Source organism: Zonotrichia leucophrys, chromosome 2 (assembly GCF_028769735.1).
Source record: "Zonotrichia leucophrys gambelii isolate GWCS_2022_RI chromosome 2, RI_Zleu_2.0, whole genome shotgun sequence".
Taxonomy (NCBI): domain Eukaryota; kingdom Metazoa; phylum Chordata; class Aves; order Passeriformes; family Passerellidae; genus Zonotrichia; species Zonotrichia leucophrys.
Genome location: NC_088171.1, coordinates 131,890,554 through 131,915,960, shown reverse-complemented (window position 1 = coordinate 131,915,960; position 25,407 = coordinate 131,890,554). Strand labels below are relative to the sequence as shown.

Sequence of the window (25,407 nt, the reverse complement as noted above, 5' to 3'; positions counted from 1 at the left end):
CCTTCCTAGCTCTTGCAGACACAGACCCCACATGAAAAGCAACCAAAGGAATGTGGGTCCTAATTCTGTCTCTTTTGGTGAAATGGCATTAGGTAAATTCCCTTGCAGGTCACTCCTGATGCCAAGTTCTACCCTTTACCTCATTCTAACACACAAAAGTAACAAGCCCCAGCATGCCTGCACAGGGAGGATAAGGCAGAAGAACAGTAGAAGAGGGAGCTGTCTGTATCCAGCCACAGCAAGTGCTGCTGGTCTCATCTCTTCTGCCTCAGTTAGCAAAGCTGGACACAGGCCTGGAGAATCTTTCCCGAATGGGACAGCTCTCATACCCCCCTGTACCCCATCAATCTGCAGTAGTGATGTGCCCTGTGCACCAAAGAGGCCCTGAGATGTGAACACTTAGATGCACACTAAGTTAAAATGAGCTGGCCTAGGACCATGAATGGCCACCTCTCTTGAGGTGACCATTGCAGACAGTACATGTGTAGCCACAGGAGCTCAGTGATAGGACTTCAGAAGCCCAGCTGCCAACTCTGTGCTTTAATTACTCAATAATGGTCCTTCCTATATTTATATGTTCTGAAAAAAGAAAACATGGGGAAGTGTGGAGACCTCAGTAGAACATGATAAGGTCTGGAACAAGTTGTTCTCTTTACTGTTGTTGCCTTGCCCAAATGCCTGAGGCCTCTCTCACCATCCTGTATCTGCTGTCACTTCTTTCCAGGTTTGTCAGGGATTAGTCCTAGTGATGCAGTTTCTCATTACTCACCGTCCCTCCTTCTGAGTGCTAGTCTGGCTTGCAGGGGTCCAAGGGAAGAGATATAAACAAAAGCAGTGTACACAACAAATAGACCCGCTTTCAACACAGAAGACACAACATTTAGGTCAATTTATCTTCTGGTGAAGAAACATTCATTTGGTGAAATCATTATTATATTTGCAGTTGACTTCATCTGCATGCGCCAAACAAGTTTGCACACCCTCAGCTTCCTCTCTTTCTTTCTTTCTCTCATCTCCCTCTCAACAACTTCACAAGAATTTTAAAGAAAAGGCTGGCAACTTGTTAAAAGAACACAAAGACCCTGTTCTTGCTAGCCAGAGAGAAAGTGCTGGTACCTGTCTGTCAAGAACTTGTGGCTTTTCAGTTTGCATATTTCTTGCTAACACTGTCTATCCAGGTAGCACAGATGGGGCATATCATTTGGCAAGCTTACCCCTAAGCTTTTTACAACAAGGATGATAACAGGTGCAAGATAAGGGATACAGACAAAACCAGGAGTTCATTACAAATACATTTGCATCCAAAGCAGCAGTAGAAGGACTTGGCTTTCACTTATCTTAAAAGCACACACTTTGTGAATTCCATTCAAATATTCACAGTATTTGCATTTGATACTGTGTGTCACACCAGACAACAACATGGAACCAAACTGTGTTTGTGTGGGCTTACACTCCTGTGCAAGGGTGGCCAAGTAAGTAATCTCTTCTCATGGCAATAGGGAAGTTTTATGATGGGTGCTGAAAAACTAGAGACAAAATTCCTAGGAGAGTACATTGTCCCCCAGAGAACAGGATTTTTGAAGGAACTTGTTAGATTAATAACAAACGCTTCTTAAGGTCTAAAGATCTTATTTTGATCCCAAAGTCAATGTTGGACAGTTAAGATGCACTAAAGACTTGAAAGCTTGGCCTCAAGTTCTGCATTTGTGTGTTTGTGTGTTCAAAGAATGTGGCACAGCTATAGAGAGGTTCCTGATTAGAAACAGTCAGTAACCTACAGCAAGGAGAGGAATGAAGTTGATTAGCTGAAGCTATTCCTTATTCTGAACTACTTTCTGTAGAAGTCCTATTTTAATCTGCTGTCTGAAAAGAGATGAGACCAACCTAATGTCCTGGGTTGACTATATGATGCTTTTATCCCCAATTGTCTTGTTCTGTTTATGCTGAATAATAAGTTTTTCACCTTTAAGATTTGTTCCAGAGAGTGAAGGGGGGAGAGAAGAATTTTTTCTCCCGTACCGGTTGTGGGGAGGGGCCGATTGAATCTGCTCTAATAGAGGAGCCCCTTTGGGGATTCTCTCCCAAATTTGCTCTGAACCAGGACACCTAACAAAAGATAGGTATCAAAAGGTTGCATAAGAAGACACTGTTTCACTCACAAGTGTGCATGCAGTTGGAAGCTGAAGTATTTGGAAGTCAGTAACATCTGGCTTTTACTTGATGGTGTATGTAAAGTGTATTGATCGATCCATCTGTTTCATGGGAGTGTACCTGAATCCCAGGTAAAAGCCCAGGAGGCTTGGAAATATCAGATGAGCAGCCATTCCCATTGAGTGCAGTGGCACATGCTCATGGTTGGCAGTGGACAAGGAAAAATTGCTGTTTCCTTCCCCTCTGCAGGACATCACTCCAGCCCAGTCCTGCAGCACAAAGCCAAGGAAGCGTGCAGTGGTTCTCACTCTCCGTAAGACACTGAGACCTTTGTCTCCCACTGCTTTTAGCATGCCACCTTGTACAACCCCATTTGTGCCTGAAACTGGGAAGTGAAAGAGAACAACAATAACAATAAATAAACAAAGGTTCACCAGCAATTCATCTACAGAGAAACATACCAAAAATTAAAAATGCAGCAGCAAACGAAGATGAAACCCTTTCACTGCAATGTCCTTTGGGATAGCTTTTCATCTACTTCATAATTAAAGACTGAGATGTTTAAAGCATGAAAAATGGGGAAAATGTTTTAAAGTGGCCCAGTATTTATTAGCACACGCATTAATGTATTATTCTTTGCCCAGGACTTAAATGACTGCCATTAAACTAATTTTGTTAGTGTTCTCCTTAAACAAAGATTTTTGGTTGAATACTTTTAGTAGTTCAGGTAACAATAACTGCATGTGCCTGTTCACTGTGGCATGGAACTTGACAGGAAACACTATCGTTAGCACACATGGATTTTTTCCTTGACTCTGATATTGGAATTAAGCCAGGAGTATTCAGAAAATGAGAGAGAGGGAGAATATATCCTTGGTCATGTGAGTGTAGAGAATTGTCAGATCACTTTCTGCTCTTGTTGCTAGAGATAAGGGATCCCAGTGACTGTCCCTCACATCCCAGTTAACTCCCCAGCCTCCAGTCCCTGGATATTCTGGGGGAGATCTCTTTCCTTCCTGCTCTGTTCTCCTCAGCATGGAGACTTTTGTGTCTACTTGAGCACATGTAGGCTCTCTAAACTTCAGCCTCTGTCTGGCCAATGGGACAGCTGAGGGGCCCTTTTCCATTTCTCTGTTGACAAATGGAATCTGGATCTTCTTATAATAAGGGTGAGTTATAACTGATCAGTATTTCCTTGACACAGAACTTGGGGTTTTTTCCCAGAAATGCCAGGTTAGAGTAATAACTGAACTATCTCTACCCAAACCAGCCATTGCCATTGCTGGCACTGCTGCCCAATGATTTCAGTTTTGTCTGAGGAGTCAGTGGGACAAAATATTCAGTAAGAACACATCAGAGAGGTGGTCATCTTTCAGCTTCTGAGAAATACTGAAAAAGGTGATGGAATGTGCTTCTTAACATAGTTAGATAATGAAAAATAAGTTTGGAGATGACTCTTACAAAGCTTCAATTTTCATCTACAGTGTTAAAAACTTGCTAAAACATTAAGCCAAATCCTTACTCCCACTGAGTTGGTGGCACAAAAAGCTAACTTACTAGAATCTAGACAGTCTTGAGGAAGATTTTCAATAATTACACATGACACTTAAAATATTTGCTTAAAGAAAAAAGAAGTACTTTAATAAGAACAGTAAAGGTACAGAACAGTAAGAAACAAATGACTGAGAACAAGGTCAGGATTAGTATTTTATATAAACAACTGGTTTATTCCTTTCTTACTATGAGTTTAAATCAGTTTAGCACCCTTTTTGTTCAGAGACTTAAAAAAAGTTAGTATTTTATAAGATTTATTTATAATACCCTTGAGGTTTAGAGTATGTTTATGTAACCCTTCTGCCAGGAATTGGCAGCAGCTGAAAGAGCTGGATTCGTTTATCTAGGGGTTCTCCCTGAAAACTTAAACAACAGCAGTTTCAGCCTCCACCCAAAGCTAAATGGCCTTCTTTGGGTGCCCTAACAAACAATAAATCCTGCTCAAGGCATAGCAAGGGTTTAAAACAAGGTTCAGAGTTTCAAGACAGAGAGAACTTTAGACATGAGAAAAAGGGAAGAAGAAAGGCTCAGAGTAAGCCCACAAGGGCCATTAGTCAATAAAATAAATAATGTTAAAGTGTGATCCCTAACCTCTTTCTCTTCCTCGTCTCTGTGACACAGAATAAAGGCTTGCTCTGATTTCCAAATAGATGCCTTGTCCCTTGAACATCACTGCCCACTCAAAACTCTCCCTGTATTTGCTGCATGGTTTCACTTTGCAGCTGAGCTAATGAACACATGTATTGCTGCCCACAGCCCAGGAGAGCCCGCCCTCTCCTCAGCCCACAGCCCAGCTGACTACGCAGTGAACTAACTGAAGGCACCAAACTGGCAGAAAAGGAACTCATGAAAAATGAAAGTGAGCAGTGGATGTGTCTTTACTGGTTTAATTCCCTGTGCCATAAAATGAAGATCAAAGTCGGCACCAAGGAAGAGGATGGCATGGCTGGGGAGAGAAAGAAGAGCCAGACTGCTCTTGTGCCTCTTCTTGCAAAGCTAGATTGAGGTAGTTACTAATAGGTAACTATTCGTAGATGTAGTTTTAAGATGAAACTGCTTTTAAGCATAGTGCCATTTCTGATGACTCTGCTGTCTTATCCTCATACAGGCTAAACTTTGAGGAAGCTGTTCTGTCCATGACTACATGGCTAACAGAGCCATTCTGTCTCCAGTTAAAATCCAGCCAGCCTGTATGGTGAGGAACTCCTCTGCCAGCTAAGAGGAGGAAATAAGGCTTCTGCTGCAAAGCTTGAACACATTTTACCAAGGATGGAGCCCTGGGGCTAGCTTTGTTGCCTGGGAAGAACTGCTCTGCCTTTCCGCCTCACACAGCACACCTGTGGCTTTTCACAGTCCCGCAGCCGCTCCTATGCCACACTGACCAAAACAGGGAGGCTTTTACAATTCAGCTTCCTTGACTTTTTTGGGCACCCAGTTTAAAAACTTAATCACAGAATAAATTAGGTTGGAAAAGACCTCTGAGATCATCGAGCCCAATCTGACCAAACACCACGTCAACTAGATCAAGGCACTAAATGCCATGTTCAGTCTTTCCTTAAATATCTCCATGGACAGTGACTCCACCACTTCTCTGGGCATCCCATTTCAATATCTAATCACTCTTTCTGTGAAGAAATTCTTCCTAATGTGAAACCTAAACATCCTCTCTCACAGCTTATGCCAATTTCCTTTTGTTGTGTCACTTGTCACCCGGGAGGCCAGCCCCACCTGGCTACAACCTCCTCTCAGGCACTTGCACAGAGCATTAAGGTCCTCCCTGAGCTTTTTCTCCAGGCTAAACGCCTTCAGTTCCCTCAGCTGCTCCCCATCAGACTTGTGCTCCAGACCCTTCCCCAGCCCTCTTGCCTTCTCTGGACATGCTCCAGCCCCTCAATGTCCTTCTTGTAGTGAGAGGCCCAGAACTGGACACAGCACTTGAGGTGCGACCTCACCAGTGCCCAGTACTCTCACTGCCCTGGTCCTGCTGGCCACACCACCGCTGATGCATGCCAGGACGCCATTGGCCTTCCTGGCCACCCGGACACACGCTGGCTCATGTTCAGCCAGCTGCCAACCAACACCCCGAGCTCCTTTACTGCTGGGCCTTTTCCAGCCACTGTGCGGGAGGAGCGGAGGGATTCGCCTCGGGAGGCACTGGACGCTGAGGCGCTGCCGGCCTGCGCCGGCCGCCATTCGCAGCGCACACAGCGCCGCGCGCCCCCACAGCGCCCCGGCCGCGGGCGCCCCCTGCCGGCCCCCGAGCGCCCCCTGCCGGCGGCCGTGCGCGGGGCGGGGCGGCGCGACGGGGCCATGGCGGGCAGCATGGCGCGGGCAGCGCTGCGGCGTGGTGGGGTCGGCCGCCGCTTGATGCGGCCGCCGGCGCTCGGCGGGAGGGCGGCGGCGGCGGGCTGGAGCGGGCCGGCGGCCGGAGGAGCGGTGCAGTACTGTGCCGAGCTGGTGCGGTGAGTGCCCGCCGCGGGGGGCTGCAGGCGCGGGGGTGCGCGCTCCGCAGAGCTGGGCGGCGAGCCCGGCCTGGGAAGGCTCGGCCGCGCTTCCCAGCCGACGGGAACGCTGACGACTTCCCGGAAAGGATGGCTGGGATTGCCCAGGCCGCCCTCGGGCTCTCCGGGCCCCGAAAACAGCCCGTGTGGCCGGCCGCGGTGGGCCGGCGGGACCGCGCCGTGTCGGGAGCATTGAAACCCGGCGCATATTTAGGCCGCGTGGATGATTCAGCCTGCACACAGAATCACTGATTCGTCTGTGTTGGAAGGGACCTTTGGAGATATCCAGTCCAACCCCCGCCCATGCAGGGTCACCTAGAGCAGGTTACACAGGAGCGTGTCCAGGTGGGTTTTGAATGTGTCCAAACAGGGACGCTCCGCCACCGTGCTGGGCAGCCTCCCACGGCAGTGCCCTCCCCCTCTGTGTCCGCGTTCCTTCGGAAGAACGGAACGTTCTTGTTCCCTTGTATCGGTGTTTTGGAGAGCCAAATCACCGAAGTGGATGTTTAAAAACATTGGTTGTTTTCAAATGTTGGCTACTGAGAACTAGCCGTGAAAAAATGGGATAAAGCAGAGGACATCTGACAGCTGGAGCAGCTCAGTACCTTCTCTGTCGTAAACGCAAGAGGAGGCCTGTGTTTCCAAAACATCCTTTTTTTCTTTTGTCAAACCCAAAATGCTCCAAGAGGAGCAGAGTGCAGTCACACACTTCCAGGTGAGGTCACTTTTCCTTCTTGGATTCTGGGCTGCAAACAATGTGTAGGGCCCCTTGGCTGCTTTGGAGTTCCCAGGAATTCAGTTCATTGTAAAGTAAGATGTTAAACAAGTTTCTCAGTAAAGACCTAGGTAACTTCTCTTTGGATACTGTTTTTCCAGATGATTGACAAAAGCTGGGAGAAGGTTTCCATGTGTGCATAGACAGAGTGGAACAGGATTATCTTCTCCAAACTGGTGCTTGTAAAAAGACAGAAAGATGTGTGTGGTCTGCAGTAATGTTTGAGGTAGGAAAACTGAAGGAAAGAAATGGGACAATCTTAAATGTTCAGTGCAGCAGCAAGAAGCTGACCCGTACAGATGCACCAGAATGCACAGCCACATTGCATTTTTCATGATTTTCAGAATAAGCTTTCTTTTCCTAGTTATTCTACCCAGGATTCATTTCCCTGATACTCAGGAGACCAGAGGCTGTGTGTACAGACAATACACAGGTAAAGTTAACATCTGCAGGTGAAATGTTTCCAGTAACAAGCAATTGTGAACAGAATAGTTAGGTTCCAATGAGATGGTTGAATTAAAACTTTTTTATATGTATTTTTGTTAAATGATAAAAGGACTAATTAGAAAAATACACAAGCATTCAAAATAGTAAAATGAAAAGTGGTTATGCTTTTGGCATTATTTAATTGAAGCTGCTGTTCCCAGTAGTTCAACTATTGCATGGAAATAATAACCATAAAAAATAAGTGGAAGGAATTATTCAAACAGTAATAAAACACTTGGGGCTATGGAAGTGTCAGCAACTCCCTAGTTCGGAATTTGAGTCTCCAACACATTAGGAAGTACAACTGAGTTGTGCTTCTATAATGTATATTTGTTTTTGGAATATGGAAGATGCTCTTTCTCTTTGGTCTTCCTTTTTCTTTAAACAACTGAATTCACTTCAAGCTATTTGACTAAAAAAATGTTTTCCTTATAGGTATGTTGTATGTCTCTTACGGTCAGGGATGCCTGGTCTCAAAAACAAGCTTGTGGATCGATACCTTTATTACACATTCATTATATGAAAAGTCCAGTTATGACCAATACTAATTTTTCTTCTGGCTGTGGGTTTATATATAAGCTTATACTTATTTGAAAAACCTCAACTTATCTATCAAAAAGTCAATACCTGACTTAAGGTCGTTCCTTCCTTTCTACATTCCTTATGCTCATACATGAAGAAGGTTGGGGTGGAATGTGATCTACAGCAATATCAATTTTATTTTACTGAGGCTTAATGGATTTGATGCACTAAATTTTTGAGCTTGGAAGAATTGGAAAAAAGCAACCAAAACCCCACCATGTCAACAGCATTACCAGAGGGAAGACAATTTGCTCTATTGTGTTGCTCTGTACTTTGTGTAACATATTTCTTTGTTTCCTTTTTGAAAGTAGAGGTGGTTCTGTGTTGTGTGAACAACACAGACAGACTGGAACTGGGAAAATGTGGCTATAAACCATGCAGCTCTGTCTGGGGTGGACAATACTGGTATTTCTACAATAAGTCTTGAAAAAAATACTAGGCTTTGAGCTGATAATATTTTTCAAAAAGTGTCCTAACTGAGGGAGATTTAACGTATCTGTTCTGTAATATGGTGTTCTTTAAAACCTACTACAGCTCCAAAATGTAATTTTTTTTGGGTTGATATTTCTGTATTTGCATTGAGGTCTAAAAGAGTCTGACAACAGTTGTGGAAACAAAGCATTTGCTAGTTTTCAGCTACTGTGTATTGTAGGGTTAAGCATCTCTGTTAAACTTCACTTCCTTTTTGTTTGATGCTAAAAGTAGCAACCCTAATAACCTTTGGGTTTAGTTTGGGTTTCTATTTTAAGATCATATTCAAAAGAAATATGAGTACATGCAAGAACAGCAAACTTACTGAAAATGAGTGCATGTGTTTTCCTTGACAACCTGCTTCTCCACTCTTCAGGCCAAACTTGGGAGTTCATTTTGTTCTAAGCAAGAATCAGGTTTCAGGCTTATCAGAAAGTACACAAAAATGTTGTTCAAAACAAGCAGTTTAGCTTTTCAGAGGTGGTCAGGTGTTTTTGTTAGCTGGAGTGATTTTGTAGTTCATGGTTCTGAGCACTGTGTTTTTAATTTTGTGGCACACACACCCACGTGGCCAAACGAAGGCACATCACTCTGGGTTGGCAAGGAGCTACCTGCAACAAAACTGCCAACTCCCTGAGGTTTTATGCTTTGAATACAGTTGCCAGTAAACAAAAACTTAATGGTTAAGCAAGCACTCTTCTGCCAAGCTCCAAAGAACAGTCTTGTAAAGAAATGTGGTTTCGTGTTTGGAACAGAAATCTGCAAGTCGGACAATCTGGATTCTATTTGCAGTTCTGCCACAGCCTTGCTCCATGCCTTTAGCCAGATATCTTCAGATGTGGAATTCAGAGGTGCACTGAGAGTTCAAGCAGCCTGCACTCTCTTTTGGAGTTGGTCTTACTTTAAAACAAGCCTAAAAGCTGCTACTTTTGCAAAGTCAGAGTTTTGACCTGTAACTTACTGCGACTCTTTCAGGAGTTCAGTGCTAAGGAATAGCACCTCCAATTGACTTACAGCTATAAATAACAAATGTGCATTTTGATTCTTTTATAGGAAGCGTGACTATGAAGGGTTTCTGTGTTCTCTGCTGCTGCCTGTGGAATCTCGAACCTCTGCTTTTGCCTTGAGAGCCTTCAATGTGGAACTGGCTCAGGCAGGTATTAAAATACATTTGTGAACTCTGGAAATTGAAAATAAGAATTTTGATACTCTAAGTTACGCTTGTAAGTACTCTTTCTGTAGTCAGTGGTGTTTTGCCAAGGTTAACTTTCATACAGTCAAGGGCCATGAATAAATAGTGCAGTACAAACCTCCAGTTTTGAATGGCCCATGGAAATTATCCAGCCTGCCCTTTTATTTTGTTTATGTGTATAATTTTTATGACCTTTTCTTTATGCATTTTAAAATCAAGTTATAGCAAACAGGCAGTGGTTCTTGATACTGTTATGTGATTGCATCTAAATCCTGGCTTCACACGTGCAGTTAATGGGTAAAGTGCCGCTGAACCCTAACTGTAACAGGTTGCTAAAAAAATGGGATGCCATAATCAGAACCAAGCCTTTGTTGGCAGAAGCAAGGTGATGAAAAGGCTGCAGGAGGGAAGTTTGTAGTTAGAGAGTTGTGGGAGAGGAGTGGCTGCAGTCTCTCCGATTTGCAAGGTGCCAGAAACTGCCAGTGCAACCAGGAAGGTTGGCAGTGCTTGCCAGAAGGGAGCAATCCAGGAAATGAGCTGACCAGGCAAAATCCCTCACCAGCTTCTGTAGGCTGTGCTTCTGGCAGCCCATGGTGTGCCCTCCCTCGCTGCTGTCACCACTGCTCTTATTCCTTCCAGGAAAAAAGCTAAATTGAGGGTTACCCAACATTTAATCTCTGTGGGTTTCAAAATCAGGTTGTGGTGAAGATTTTACATTTACTCTATGCAGTGTTCTGAAGCTTTATGAGGAATAAATGTCAGTTCAGAACTGAGCTCTTTCTCTTCTGAGTTTGACTGTGTCCTGTGTCTGTCTTTTCATCATAGATAGACCAAGTGTGTTAAAGACACTGAATCTCACTCCGGATGTGTCCTTTCCAGATTAAAGACTCCATAACTCAGAAGGCAACAGGTTTGATGCGGATGCAGTTCTGGAGGGACGCTGTGGAGGACATATACAGCGATAACCCACCACATCAGCCCGTTGCTACAGAGCTGTGGAGGGTAAAATACACCTTTCTTGTCCTAAAATCTGCTTTAATATTACTGTGGGAAGTAATGTCAGTGTTTTGTGTGTGCTGTGTGGCATCTCTTCCAACCGACAACACTGTTTCCAGCACAGATCCAGAACACAGCACCATAAAAGTGCTGTGAAGAAAATTAACTCCATCCCAGCCAAAACCAGTACTGTATTCAGATAGAAGTTGTTCTGATTCTGGGGTACCAATTGCAACCCTCTCCAGTAGCTAAGACTGCCAGATGTACTCCCTTCTCACAAAACAGAAAATTGGTTTTGAAGTGGAAGAAGAATGGTCTTTGGTGAGATTTCACCTCAGGTATGATTCTAATAAAGGAAGACCAATATAATACATTCCAGACAAAACTGCTTGCAAAATAAGATGATGAAAAATAATTCAGAAAGTAATTTTAGGAGCTCTGATAGCTCAAAGCACTGCAGAGCACTGGAGTGAACTAACAATTTAATGTGACTTGGTAACTTTTGCAGTCAGGATGGGATTTTATTTCCATATTTCAGCAAATACCCCAAGAGTGACCTATTTGAAGCCCATGACTTCACAAATACCCAAGAATGTCATTGCAATTCTTAGAAAAAAGGATTTGGAAATACCTGAACTCACAAGTATTGCAGAGCTGTTAGTAGAATTAACGTGTCTTTGTACAGCATATTCTATGTATATTCCTTTGTTGCTGTTGAGTTTATATGAGGACAATGTGATTTTCCAGAATAAATTTAAGTTAATGATGCTTAAGTGTGTTCCTGAAGTTTTATATATCCCATAATACTTGCACGTAGGTTCCAAATTTTTATAGACTAGTAAAGTAGACAAGTAGCCTTTAATAGTATTTCTAGAATTATTAATAGCTCACCTCTTGGTGACTTTTATATAAACTTACACAGCAACTGTACAATGCGTGATCTTTTCTGTCTGTTTTGAATGTATGAAAAGTGAGACTTAATTCTCTGTTCATTTCTGTGGAAGAAGCCAATTTGTCAAACTTCTGAGAAATGAGGACCCATGTGTTTGAATGAAGTAATGGATGTAATGTACAAATTAGGTAATTTAGCATAGTTGATTTTGGTCCTTTAAGTCTTGACCTGTTAGTATTCCAAGGATTTAATTTACAAAATGATATGTGAGGTGAACAAGTGAGACTAAAAAACAATATTTGTAGTTATAACTTAAAATTTTCCTTTTTGTGTACCAAGTACTGTCTCAAGTAGAATTTATAGAATCTAGAAGATCTGGTCTTGTAAAACCTTGAAAAATATTTACTAATATGATAGATGTAAAGAAGAAGTTGAAAGTGAGCAATGAGGACTAAACAGTGAGAAATCTGCTCCCTAAATTTTGTTTATAGATGTTTTCACATGTGATTGTAGCCTTTCTGAAAATGTGTTCTGAAAAATTAAAAGTGTGGCATTAAGAGGATTGAAGGTAAGTTGATAGAATGAAGTGGCACAGGAAGGAAGTGAAATATAAGACAAGAACCAAAAGAAGAATGTGTAAATATGAGATGCTGTGCAATATTTCTTTAAACAAACCCATAATATTAATTGTATTGCTTTGTTAGCATTCTGTCTTTACAGTATGTATTGGTATGTTGTGCTGACATTTTCTTGAGAATTTACAGGGGAAATATTTTTATTGCTAGGCTCTGGAGGAAACTCTGTTCTTTTTGGAAAGTGAATATAGTTATCTGCAAATATTTTGTGGGAACATATGACTCCAAGAATACATTAATTTCATAAACATTTTTAAAGAAATGCTTTTAGTTTGCTGGCATGATGTCTGGTATTTCATTTTTCTGTGTGCAGCAACTTGCTGTAAATGCCAGCTGAAAATTTTTGTATTTGAAGAAGATTCTCATTTTCCACTGACTTGCCACTTTGATTTAACCCAGTGAATACAAGTCTTGTATTAAATACCTGAAATTATTTCAGCCTTCAGAAGCAGTACTACCATCACTTTGTGTACATTAACGAGGAGGTTTTATTTTATAATTTTCAGGCTGTCAAGAGGCATAACTTGACTAAAATGTGGTTCATGAAGATCATAGATGAAAGAGTAAGTATTTACCCTTCAGAGACTGATTCTGGCTTTAGTCATATTTGGGTTTTCTTTTTCTTATTTTTATAGGTTTGCATGTAAAAAAAAGCTTATGTAATTTTCCAGACAGTAGTATTTCTCTTTAAAAGTTATACTGCTACATTTTAAAAAATTCTTCCTTGATCCTACTCTTCATAGTTTCTGTTCTTTCTTCAAAAATGGCTAATAGAATCCTTTGTTTATTTTATGTCTTAAATTGATGTAGTTTGTGAATTCATGTGGATATAAAATCTCAAAATTTAAGTGACCTATCTGAACCCTTCTGCCACACTTTCATGCTACTCCTTATCATGGCTGTGGAGTTTTTTCTAAGCAGTGGTGTAAACTGGACCATTCAAATCACATGAAGTTTAAAATAGCCACCTTTTTTCTTGGGAAAAACAAGGTTAAGAGCATCACTGGTACAGTGATGTTGCTACAAACTCTGACACAAGGACAAGAATGAAAAGCAGAGTGCAGGGATCTCCTAAGCTAATTTTGCTGCTAAAGTGTCTCATGAAGCTATAAATTGAGCAAGTTGATGGTCAGTTACTTGCAGAGGGTCATTGCTATGAAAGACTTCAGACTTTCTTAATGTTAAGACTTTTTTAGTCTTTAGAGTGGTTTATTTTAAGCATAGGAACCGCTAGGACAGGAGGCATGCTGGAGGATGTTACAGTTTTGGGTGTATTTTATTATTTTGGATGTATTATTTGTAAGCACCACTAAGTTGTTCAGAGGGCTGGAACACTTCTCCTGTGTCCAGGCTGAGAGATTTGGGGCTGTTGATTCTGGGGAAGAGAAGGCTCTGGGGAGACCTTTAGAGCGCCTTCCAGTACCTGGAAGGGGCTTACGAGAGCTGGAGAGGGACTTTTGACAAGGGAATGTAGTGATAGGACAAGAGAGAGTGGCCTTGAGATGAAGAAGGGTAGGTTTAGATTAGTTCTGAGAAAGAAATTGTTTACTGTGGGGATGGTGAGACACTGGAAGAGGTTGCCCAAAGAGGTTGTGGCCTCTTTATGAGGTGTTCAGGGGTTGGGTGGACTTCTGAGCAACCTGGTCTGGTAGAAGGTTTCCATGTTCATGGCAGAGAACTTGGAGCTAGAATGATCTTTAAAGTCCCTTCCAACCCAAACCACTCTATGATTCTACGAATCTATGGGTTTTTACATGACTTTAACACTTCTGTGCATTTCATAGATTTACTTTATGTTTTTAAAAAATACGTTCCTGTTTATCTAAATTTCTCTCTGCTTCAGATGCAAATTGAATACTGACAACCCTATAATGTAAGAATACCATATGATGTTTTTGTTTTGCTGTTTCCTTTTTTATGGAGAATTCTGATTTCATATTATTGCAGAAAGTTGTATTTGCTCTTTGGCCGCAGTTGAGCGTAGTTATTTGTTAGGTTTGCTGTAAGCTTTAATGAGGGCTTCTATCTGACTTTATACTCTCTCTCAGTCTCTCAATTTTGTCCTTTTTTGTTTTTGGTGGTGCATTGGATTGACATGGCCGTAGTAATAAGCCTGTACAAACAGCAGTTATGTTTGCATTCTACTGAAGCTCCGTGTTTATGTTCCAGGAGAAGAATTTGGATGATCGGCCGTACCGTAACATCCAGGAGCTGGAAACATACGCTGAGAACACTCAGAGCGCTCTCTTGTACCTCACCTTGGAAACACTGGGTAGGTGTTTTCACCTTTCTCGGTTTTGCTGATGACTCATTAGTGCAAGTGCAATATTTACTGGTATTTCAAAAACCCTTTTCTTTTCCTACTGGAGTTTAATTTCAGTAAAAGCTGTCCTAGGTAGAATTTCAGATATGTTTTGAATGCTGAACTATAAATGTGGAATTGTACTGCAGCTGTCCTAGAACGCTACTTTCCTTGGAAGCTGCTCAGTGCAGAGCTCATTGAAGTGCAGTTTCCTACTGTTCTTTGTTGCTTGGTTTTCTCTGTTCTTGCTCCTCCTACAGCATGTGGAAAATTCAGCTCTTCACTGTATTTCAATTATTCCTGCTTATCAGAATACAAAGCGCTGTAGGTATCCTGCAGCTGTTGTTCTGTATTGCAGTGATGGACACTGATTGTCTTGAAACAGCCAACTTCCCAATCTACAAACTTCCTTTGGTGATGTTTTAAATTTGGGTCTGAATCCTCTCCTCTTCCTAGAAGTAGGTTAACTATCAATAATTGAAGAGCTAGAAAAAAATGCAACAAAATGATCCCTGTGATCAAGAACTACTGTCTTTGTCATGTCTAATGTAAGAACCACAGATTGGGAAAGAACTATTCATTTGTAGTGAAGAAAAGGGTAATTTTCATTTAGGTATCTCTTGCATTATGGAAGTATTCGCAATATGAGCTTGGATGTAAAAAAAAGGTGAAAAACCCCCAAATTATTATTAATATTATTAATATTGTTAATATCATTGTTGTTACTATTATTATTTATTGTTTAGTATTGTAGTGGCAATATTTTCCTCTTGCTTGTCAGACTAATCTGATGAAAGGCAAATACTGATGTTAAAAGTTAAAAAAGAAATAGAAAAAGGAGAAGTAAAAAGAGAGATGGTGAGTACATTCTTCTTTGAAAGAATTGAGGAACTTATTTCTTAACATCTGATGTTTGCTTCCTCAGTAGGAAGTCAGTGAAATGCTGCAAATATCTTTCTGAATCTTTTATTGAAGAAATGTAGGACCATGAGAAATGCCAGTGTCTTCCATTCTGAGAAATCCTGAATAAGTTCAGTCATGCTTGGATCACTCACTCCTTGTACAAATCAGATAAAACTGTTTTTGAAAATCTGTATGGAGAGTCTGGATATTTTAAGTCTTCTGTTGTCATATTTAACTTCTCTTAAATATACAAATGTAACAAAATATCTAAGCAAAAGTCTCCTCCACTGCATATTAAACAGTTAACTTTTGTTATTTTTCCCCACAAATTGAGAAACTAATCAAATATAGCCCCTTTCTTGGTTGCCCATCAGCACTGTTTTCTAGACTAGGTGGACCTGGTTTCATTCAGGTCATGTTTGCTAAATTTCTTGTGCTCTTTAGACTCCTTATTTTTGACAAGTCTCCTGTTGTATCTCTCCCCATGTGTACTCTCCCAGTACTAGTGCTGTTATATTCTTGCTGATTTCAGATTGTTTCTTTTGTCAAGCTCATTTTGGCTGGTAATCCTGTCATCTGAAGTCCTGGTGCTTCCTCTCAACTCCTGTAATTTAAAAATACTAATATTTGTGCTCTCTAACTAATTACTTAAGTAGTTAGTAAATAATATCCATTGTTTCCTCCAAGCCACACTTTGCTTTCTGCTGCCATTGCTAAAATCAGTCCCTGTAGTGTGGGTATAGTCAGTCTTTCACAGAGGATTCTGAGACCCACTGAAGACCCAGACAGGCTTCTGCAGTGAATCTGGTACCCCCAGTGTTATTTCCAGATGTCAGTTGGGCTCATTGATCTGTAATTGCTGTATCCCCATTGCTTTCTTTGTAGAATGCTGCTTCTGTTAAGAGTTTTTGTAAATTTTAATTCAAATTTTCATTTTATCCTAGCTCAGTTTTATGATCAGTCTAAGCCAAGCTTGTATGGTCTTGCCATGAAGAGCAATGGTGCTGCTCTGCCCCACTCACCTTCCTCTTTCAGTTCTCACAGTTTATGTGTCTGTGCAGTAACTAACATTAGTTTTCTGTGGTTTTGTTGATCTGATTCAGTTTGCCTCATTGCTCCTGACAGCACAAGGGAAGGGGCAGAGAAATGGGTTTGGGAAGTGAAGCATAGGATCATTTCTCTTTGACTTCACTACACTGATGAATCAGCTGCAGCTAATCATGAAACCACACTGAAAGCATTAATGCTTGTCAGAAATCTCACACTTGAATGACTTTTTCTGGCAGGAAAAGCAGTTCTTGGAATACTGTTATCCTGGGAGAGGATATGCCAATGAAAGTGAGTTTGTGTACCAGTGTTATATATCTGAATAGGTGCTGCTCTTCTAAGTATATCCTTTGCAGATACTGCAACAAGAGGCATCTTGCTCCTGAATGTGGAAATGAATGAATTTTCCTGCTGTTTTGCACCTCTGAGTTGAGATCTCAAAGCAGTTTATTCACATGAACAGTTCTATGATGGACCAATGCATGTAGCTTTCCTAAAGTATGACTGTGATACACATCAGAGAAGACCATACCCCTCAACAGGCCTGACTGCATGTTCCTAAACATATTGTTTCTGCAATTTTAGGTGTGAGGGACATCCATGCTGACCATGCAGCCAGTCACATTGGGAAAGCACAAGGCATAGTTACCTGTTTAAGAGCAACTCCTTATCACTGTACAAGACAAAAGGTCTTTCTTCCCATGGACATTTGTATGTTGGTAAGAGAAGCAAATAGTCTGGAATTGAACAGTGTAGTTTTTCTATCTCTGTTTCTCAAGGCTAGGTATGAGATCATAATTTATTATGCCAGAAAGAAATGGTATGTTTTTTCTTTATTTTTACTCATTCTTCTGGCCTGGTAATTTTCACGGCTTTATATCTTTTGGGAAGTGAGAGCAGTGATCTTCAAGAAACTTCAAGAAACTCTAGATTTCCCTTAGGGGTTTGTCTGTTATTATTAAATGTATTAATATTTTAGGTTTCAGGAATTTTTCCAATAATGTATAAAAATGCATATACAGAATGGGTCCTGGGGGTTTGTGTTTTGGAGTTGGATCTGGGTTTTTTCCTGTTTTTTTTCTTTTCCTATCACCATAAAGGAAGCACTGTGAGAAATTTTACTTTAAAAAATCTTTTTGTGCTTCTCTTTATTACCTTTTCATAATGTGCTGGTGGTTTGTGGGTTTTTTCCTGTTCCACATTTTACAGTTATAGGCCTATATTCCATACATTTATAGGAGATGGTATAGCCCTCCAATTTAAACTGTACATCAGATTTACACTGGAATTTGGCAGATCTGTCAGTTTAGATAAAATGAGATTAAAGCTTGGAATTTTTCATTAATATTCCCTGGTTTAATCTGTAGGCATCTCAGCTGTTAGTCCTTCATTTCCAGTCTTTATTTTTAGATGCTAATACTGTTCTTTTTCAACTTAACCAAAATTTATGCAATTACGGTGATGCCTAAGGTGGTTGTGTTAGTATTTTCTGAATATAATTTCAATACAGTTAAAAATTTGAATTGGAAGTCTAGTAATGTAGGTAGCTGCAAAAAATGATGAAATGATTCTAAGGTACTAATATAGGTCAGATACTAAAGATACTAATATAGGTCAGGGTTATAAGACAACAGAAAGGAATTGCACTCTCCTTTCAGCCCTTCTGGGACTGCCTGTTATGGGAGGCCTTCCAAATTTCAGCTTTTCAAACATAGCCTGAAAATTCAGTCATTCCTTGCCATGGAAGGTGTTCTGCAGTGAAACTGTAAAAACAGCTTGTATCCCTTCTGTGCAGACAATCTTGTAAGCTTTTCAGCTGCTGGCAAGAACTGTGGAGTTCTCCTGACTCTGTACCTCCTGTGAATCCTTTCTGCCCACCTTCATACAGCTCTCACATGCCTCAGTGTGGTTGAGAGGCGTGGCAGCTGGTGCAATTCTGAATATGCCATATTCTGTGTTAACATTGGTCACTGTAGTCAAAGAATAAGTTTGGAGTTGGCTTTTTGGCTCTTTTCTGGTGGTTCTGGGGTTGGTTGGTTGGTTTTTGGAGACGGCTTTGTTTCATGTTTTGTTGGTTGTTGGTTTTTTGTGAGCGTGGGATGTGCACACCAATCCCAAGATTCAAAAGCCAGCATGGCTTCTTGATAGCTGTTACTGTTATGGGCTGTCTTCTGCTTAATATTGATTCTTGGATTATGGTTTTAAAAATTGGGTATCTAACCTGATCTAAATCCTCCAAACTTGGAAATCTGACTTTGTAATCTTACTGACCACAAAATTTTAGGAAACAAACTTGTGCAGAGAGTCTGTACCAACTGTTCTCTTTATTTTCTTGATTTTGTTCCAAGTGACTGATCAAAAGAAGGGGAATTAAAAATGAGAGAGCAGTGGTAGAACACTTAGGCTGTTTTAGTCTTTAGTCCTTAGCTTCATTGCTGGGACAGGTTTTTGAGAAGCAAAAATGGAAACTTGATATTTTTAGAGGGTTTTTTCTCTTTTTTGATTTTGGTTTTCCTTCCTATGTCTAGCATGGAGTTTCACAAGAGGATTTCATAAGAGGCAAGCAAGAGAAAAATGTAAGAGATGTAATTTATGACATCGCCAGCCAGGCCCATATTCATCTAGAACATGTGAGATTCCTTTTCTTTTATTTATCTAAATAAACATAACTGATGCTAGTCTTCACAAAGCATTTGTTGTTAGAAGACCTAAAGCTGCATACTTTACATACTTTGCCCTTTTTTATTTTGAGAGTTTACACTAAAAAAATCCCACCACATTAAAGATTCAAATATTACAACTACTTCTGTATGAATATTATCTTTATGTACAGGAGACAGTTTACTCACAGCCAGGTCCAATTTCATATACATAAATGCTGCCTAAAAGAATTATTACTGGAAGAGAAACTTTAGTAGACTTTTATAAATGCAGCAATGTGCCAGCATGGGATGAGCACCATAGAAAGAACATCTGCATACGGATTTCACCGTGGAATGGCTGCCAGGAAAACAGAGCATGTTGTCTTTAACTGCTGGTTCGTGTGTGTGGGAGGGGGGATTCATTCCCTGACGTGACCAGCCATGCCCAAAGCTATGTTGAGAAAGGTGCTTTCTGTTTATTTCTTTCCTGGCATGCAGCCAAGGCAATTAGGAAAGTCTGTTTGGTTGGAGCAGTGGATGATGGGCCCTGAAGAACTGCAGATTTCTACTCTATTTTTTCTTTCATGCTTTTATTCTAGCTGCATTATGAGATGTTTGCCTAGTGCCCAGTACAAAAGCAGAAAAATGTTTTATTGGCAATGCTTTGTCTTCCTCTAGCTGGAAACCAAAGTGCTACAAAGAGCTTCTTACAAGTACATGTACACTTTGAGTATTGCACCCAGTGTTCCAGTCAAGGTAGTCTGGAAAGATAGCACTTTAGAGTAAAGAAACGCCAGATTTATCTCTGCATTTGCACCATTAATACAATCCTCAATTACAGCATTACCTGTGATCACAGTATCTTATGCAATCCACATAGGGGAGCCCTTCATCTTTTTTCTGAAAGTCAAATTCGGCATCCCTGGTTTGTTCAGTCAGTGAGCTGATAAATGTTTTTGTTTTATGTTAATAATGTGCATATGTTGTAACAGCCCTCCAGTACCTAAAGGGAGCCTACAAGAAAGCCAGAGAGGGACTTCTTACAAGGGCATTAAGGACAAGGGGAAATGGCTTTAATCTGAATGACAGCAGGTTTAGATTAGATGTTAGGAAGAAATTTTTTACTGTGGGGGTGATGAGACACTGTTACAGATTGCCCAGAGAAACTGAAGTCCAGTGCCCAGAATCCCTGGAAGTGTCCACGGGCAGGTTACATGGGGATTTGAGCAGCCTGGTCTAGTGGGAAGTGTCCCTGCCCATGGCTGGGATTGGAACCAGATGATCCCTTCCAACCCAAACCATTCTATGATTCTTTGTACCCTTTGGCTTTATTTTTCATACACTAATTATAATTCACATTTAAGGCATTCCTGTTCATGTTGTTTAACCTGATGTCTCAGTTTTTGTGGTCACATGCCCAAGAAAACTGTTTATTCCATTTAGAAGTAGGGAACAGAGACAAAGTACAACATCAAAACTGTCAATTATTTTTGTTCAAGCTGAAATATTTTGATTTTTTTTTTTTATTCTCCACCCTTCAACCCATAATGTACAGTGTATAAAACCCATTGCCTTTTGGCTAAGAAAAATGCCAAGTGCATGGCCTGAAATGCCTCATATCAAGAATGGACGGCATGAAAAATAAGTAATGTGTATTTATGGTCCACATATTTAAATTTGGTTGCTGGTGTTGTATGAAAACTTTGGGATAGAAGCAGAAAAAGAATTTGGTTCTTCAGAACCTTTCAGGTAATTTGATAATTCATAGTGCATTGGTCCCCTGGTTCCCAACATGAGCCTACCAACTTCTGAAGAGAACTGGCCTCCTTTCTTCCCACTTCATTCCTAGAGCCCTGCCCATGTTATGCACTGGGAGGGTCCTGTGGAAAGTATGCAATGTGATCATGTCATTGGAGACTAAGGAGAAAAGTATAAATACCAAGAAACCAGATTAGGGCAACATTAGCATTTTATTCAACTGAATGTTGATCCTGGCACTCCTCCCATTTTCTTTCCCCTTTGTATGTTTTTTAATGGGTGGGTTATATCACCTTAATTAAAATTTTTAAAAAATTCCTCTCTGAATACTTGTTTCTAGTCTCCCATCATCAGTGAATTGTGGACAGTGCAGGAACTGTAGAGTGTTCAAACCACTTGAACTGGCCATAGCTGGCAGCAGTGCCAGAGTATTGGCCTCCTTCATAATCAGATGGTCTCTGTTAATGCAAGGACAGGATACTTTCTGCCTAATGGATGAAATGGGCTTTTGCTAGCAGCATTTGCTGGGTATTTCAGGACCTTAGGTAGATATAATGGGCTGGTGCCTTTAAATGCATCTGTTCTGTTGTATAAAATCACCATTTTGTTTTGCCTAAGGGTCTTCACAGCCACTTATCCTTAGTTTTAGTTGGGATTACAGGGTAGGGTAAGGTTCAAACCTGCAGAGAGGTTTCAGCTATCTCGGCATTTATTACTCAAACCATGTATTTTAGAGGATGAGAGTAGCAATTACCACCCCTGTTTCACAGCCAGAAGACACCTAAATCTGAAATGCTGAATGGAGTCTCAGCCATGTTACATGAAGCATACTGTAGTAGTGTGGCCCTTAATCTTGAGAAAAAGGTTTCTGGAATATGGTCAGGTCTTCCTGACACTGCAGCTGCTGACCAGCAGGTGGCAAAATATGATAATGAAGATTGCAGTTTTCCTTAGGAATTGTGTGTTTTATCAGCATAAAAGCATATAAGGAAATGCTCTGTCAGTCCCCCAAAGTGTTCCTTTTGAAAGTCTACAAATACATTTAAACATTCTCCCTCTTTCTCTTCAGCACCCCTTCCCCAATTCCTCTGGTGAAAAAGGGTCTCCCTTTTGGTTTTTTGCATTTGTCTCAGTTGTCCTACATCGTTATGGGACTCAGTTTATCAAGGGAGATTAAATGCTTTCTGAATGACATGTGACCCCTTCTGGGTTGAGAAGGCCAAACAAGACTACTTTATTTTTTCATTTGCAATTAATAATAGAAGGGCAGAGCATTAGATCAGGGAAGAACATTTTTCTATTTTAGAAATAGATATGCACATACAGGTGTTATTATATCTGAAAATTTTAAAATAATTTGTCTTCTGAAAAGATCGATATTTTTTTCCTCCTAAAGTTTCAGGCTCATTTTCTCAGTTTTCTGGAAAGGTCCATGTCATGGTTTGACCAGGAAGGAGTGGGAATTCTGGGAAGCTGTGGTCAAACCAATGAAGGTTTTGGTTTTATACTGACACCTGGTGTAGCCAGTGGGGTTTGGACACACCTCCGAGAATACACAGGGGTTAAAAGCAAGGCACTGCCCTGGCACTTCCTCTTTTGGACATCGTCGGGCAAAGAGGTCAGATCTCTTCCCCTGCCCGGCCCGCTGCTGCTGGGCGGGGGAGGCGCCGCCATGCGGTAGGCCTGGGGCCTGGACAGAGGTGGGGGTTGAGGGGGCTTTCAAGGATGGAAGGGTGGGGGAGCCCCAAGAGACATCGAGACATCGGGCAGCCAGCCCCCCCCCCCCCCCCCCCCCCCCCCCCGGAGAAGAGAGCCGGCGGCACCGAATGTGATGGCAGCCAGCCAGGAGGAGAAGGGGGGAGGGAGAGAGAGCCCGGCCGGCTGCAGCAGCAGCACGTGTGGGAGTATCATCTCGTCCCAGGACAGACAGAGACTGAAAACTTTTAACCCTTTCTTGCATGATTGGGGCCTTGCAAAAATGCTAATCCTCCTCGAAGCTGAATAAGAAGGGAGATGAGAGATGAGATGAGATAAGGACTTTGGCCCGGAGATTGTGGAGATGATTGGATGGGGAGAGATGATTTGGAGTGGCCTTTTGGCTGGACTTTTTCTTGTAGCCATGGACTCAGTTGTTCCTGTGACACAGACTGCATTTAGGGGGAGGCAGTGCCTCAAAACCAGGAGGGTTCATTCGTGAGGACCCCCCGGCCCCAGGGGGTTGGAAAAATATGGGGGGGACAGTTGTCCCAAAAGCAGAGACTGTGCCTTTTTGGAGTGAGACAAGGCATCCTTGAAAGACCACCCTAAAAGCAGCTCTGGCCATGTCTCGGTGGTGAGAGCACTGGGCATGGAAGGAACATGTCACAAGCGGCAAAAGGACTTTTTTTTCCCCCGGGCGGTGCCGAAGTGACAAGGAAGCATCCGAGGTTTCAGTGTGTTTCCAGAAGCCTATGGAACAAGAAGGACTCCTTTCCTCTTCATGAACTGCAGTTTGAGTATACTAAAGTGTCGTGCCGGGCTGGGCAGTTGGTGTTTTTGAGAGAATGTATTGGATTGGGAAAGTCAGGGAGTGGGGAGGAGGAAAAGTGGTTTTTGTAAGGTTTTCAATTTTCTTTCTTTTTCCTTATAGTCTTTCCCTATTTTTCCTGTAGTTTTAGGTAATAAAGTGTTCTTTATGTTTAAGTTGGAGCCTGTTTTGCTTATTCCTGGTCACATCTCACAGCAGACACCAGGGTGAGGCATTTTCATGGGGGCACTGGCTCTGTGCCAGGCTCAAACCATGACAGTCCATGAAAAACTAAACTTTACAAACTCACACATTCCTATCAGTATTTATAGAGTTAGTTTGTTTTAGCCTGTAAGAAAAGGCAAAACAAGAAGGGATTTTGTTTTTATAGACAGGCATTACAGGGAGACTTGTTCAGCTCTGTTAGATGTACTGACTTGAATATGAGTTTAAACTGCAGATTTGATACAGCCATGCTTTAGATTTTTATATGTGGATACTGAGGAACTGAGATAATTTTGATGTCTGAGATACATAACCAAAGCATTTACAGATGGACTCGTGGGACTGATGGCCACATTGAACCAAAAAGATGCACTCAGAAAAATGCATTTCTGTTCTTCCATCATATCTGTCTATTGGGGGAAAAAAAAAAGTTAACCTGTATTTACTAAACCAGATGCATCTTGGGACTTTGTTGGAACAAGGCATGCTAATTTACCCTGGTTTATAGTATGTAGTCTTGAGGTCTGTCAAATCATGTAAGTATTTTTGCAAGCCTCTGCCAGTATTACATACTTTTGTTTAACTGCTTTTGTACACAGCTTTCATGGAATGAAATGTTGCAGTTTCAGGATGTCAAAATAAAAAGGGATAACACTGGTAATACAGTGTGTTGCCTCTAAGCATGATATATAGTACGTGATGTTTAATCAGAAATGTTAAATTCTTCTGATAAGTACTTTTTTTTGTGTTTTGTTTTTCCCTCCCACCTTACCCCATTTACTTTTAGGCTAGATCTTTCAGTAAGAAAGTTCCTGTGAAGGCGTATCCTGCTTTTTTCTGTACGGTGGGTGTGATATATGCACTCTTTAAGTGATGGACTTATAACTGTGCTGATTTGTGAAGAGCATTCAAATTAAGCATGGGGAACTACCACTTCACCTATCTTATTTTGGGAGGATGTAAACTCATAGAAATCTAAAACTCATAGAAATCATAATGTGTGTCTGACTGTAGAACCTTACAGTTTTGATCAACACTTCTAATCATTCTCTTTTAACTACATCATTCCACCCAAGATGTCTTTGCTTGTAGACTGTTGTTCTAATGCAAAAGCCCCAAATCCTATCTATTTTCATAATTTAGTGTTTGGTCTAAAAGATAAGTACTAAAGTACTAAAAGTTAATGCTTCTCTTCACAAAACTTGACTTTTTTATATGTTTGGAATGTGATGATTACACTACCATTTAATAGCAAAGGCAAATTGTTGAGCCTTTTTTACAGTTTCTCATTCAGTTTCTCTCTTTGCTTTTTAAACTTGATGCCTAATTACTTGTGTGCACCATGTGTATTAAGCCTTTCTCTTCTTTTCTAGGTTGCTTTAGATGATTATTTATATAACATGCGGAAAGTGGACTTCAATATATTTCATCCAAGCTTACAAAAGAAGAGTACATTATTACCATTGTATTTGTATATTAGATCTTGGAAAAAAACATATTAAAGCTTGTTTGGTTATTTTAATATGGATTCAGAGTGCTGAGTTTTTTTCTTTAATGCTTAACTTGCTAGAATTGCCAAGTGTCTGACTTCACACTTCTGCAAAATGCTGTTCCAGAGAAACAGCAGATGCACATGAACTGTAGCTGTCAGCTTGCTGGCAGTAGCTAAGTTTCTTCTTGGAATATTAGGCTGATATCTCTTTTTCACTTGTCTGCCAAGTCATATGTCCTTGTCTGAGATTGCTTTTCTTGTCTTTCCTGTAATAACAGCAGTATGACAGAATTCTTG

At 41.1% G+C, this 25,407-nt stretch overlaps 1 protein-coding gene across 11 annotated transcripts; it reads left to right on the top strand.

The window, feature by feature from the left end:
* The first annotated feature begins 6,015 nt into the window (after nt 1-6,015).
* Nucleotides 6,016-25,146, top strand: NDUFAF6 (NADH:ubiquinone oxidoreductase complex assembly factor 6). 11 transcript variants are annotated; one of them, XM_064706472.1, is made up of 11 exons: nt 6,058-6,167; nt 7,083-7,207; nt 7,346-7,414; nt 9,574-9,677; nt 10,592-10,714; nt 12,742-12,798; nt 14,405-14,507; nt 17,073-17,206; nt 19,016-19,117; nt 24,406-24,462; nt 24,992-25,146. In XM_064706472.1, exons 4-11 carry the CDS (start codon nt 9,657-9,659, stop codon nt 25,118-25,120), a joined length of 726 nt encoding a protein of 241 aa, XP_064562542.1. In that variant the 5' UTR covers nt 6,058-6,167; nt 7,083-7,207; nt 7,346-7,414; nt 9,574-9,656; the 3' UTR covers nt 25,121-25,146. The 11 variants fall into 11 exon arrangements, with proteins under 11 accessions (XP_064562537.1, XP_064562538.1, XP_064562540.1 ...); XM_064706475.1 differs by having other exon boundaries at nt 10,538-10,714; XM_064706473.1 differs by lacking the exon at nt 6,058-6,167 and adding an exon at nt 6,216-6,551.
* The last annotated feature ends 261 nt before the right edge of the window (nt 25,147-25,407 follow it).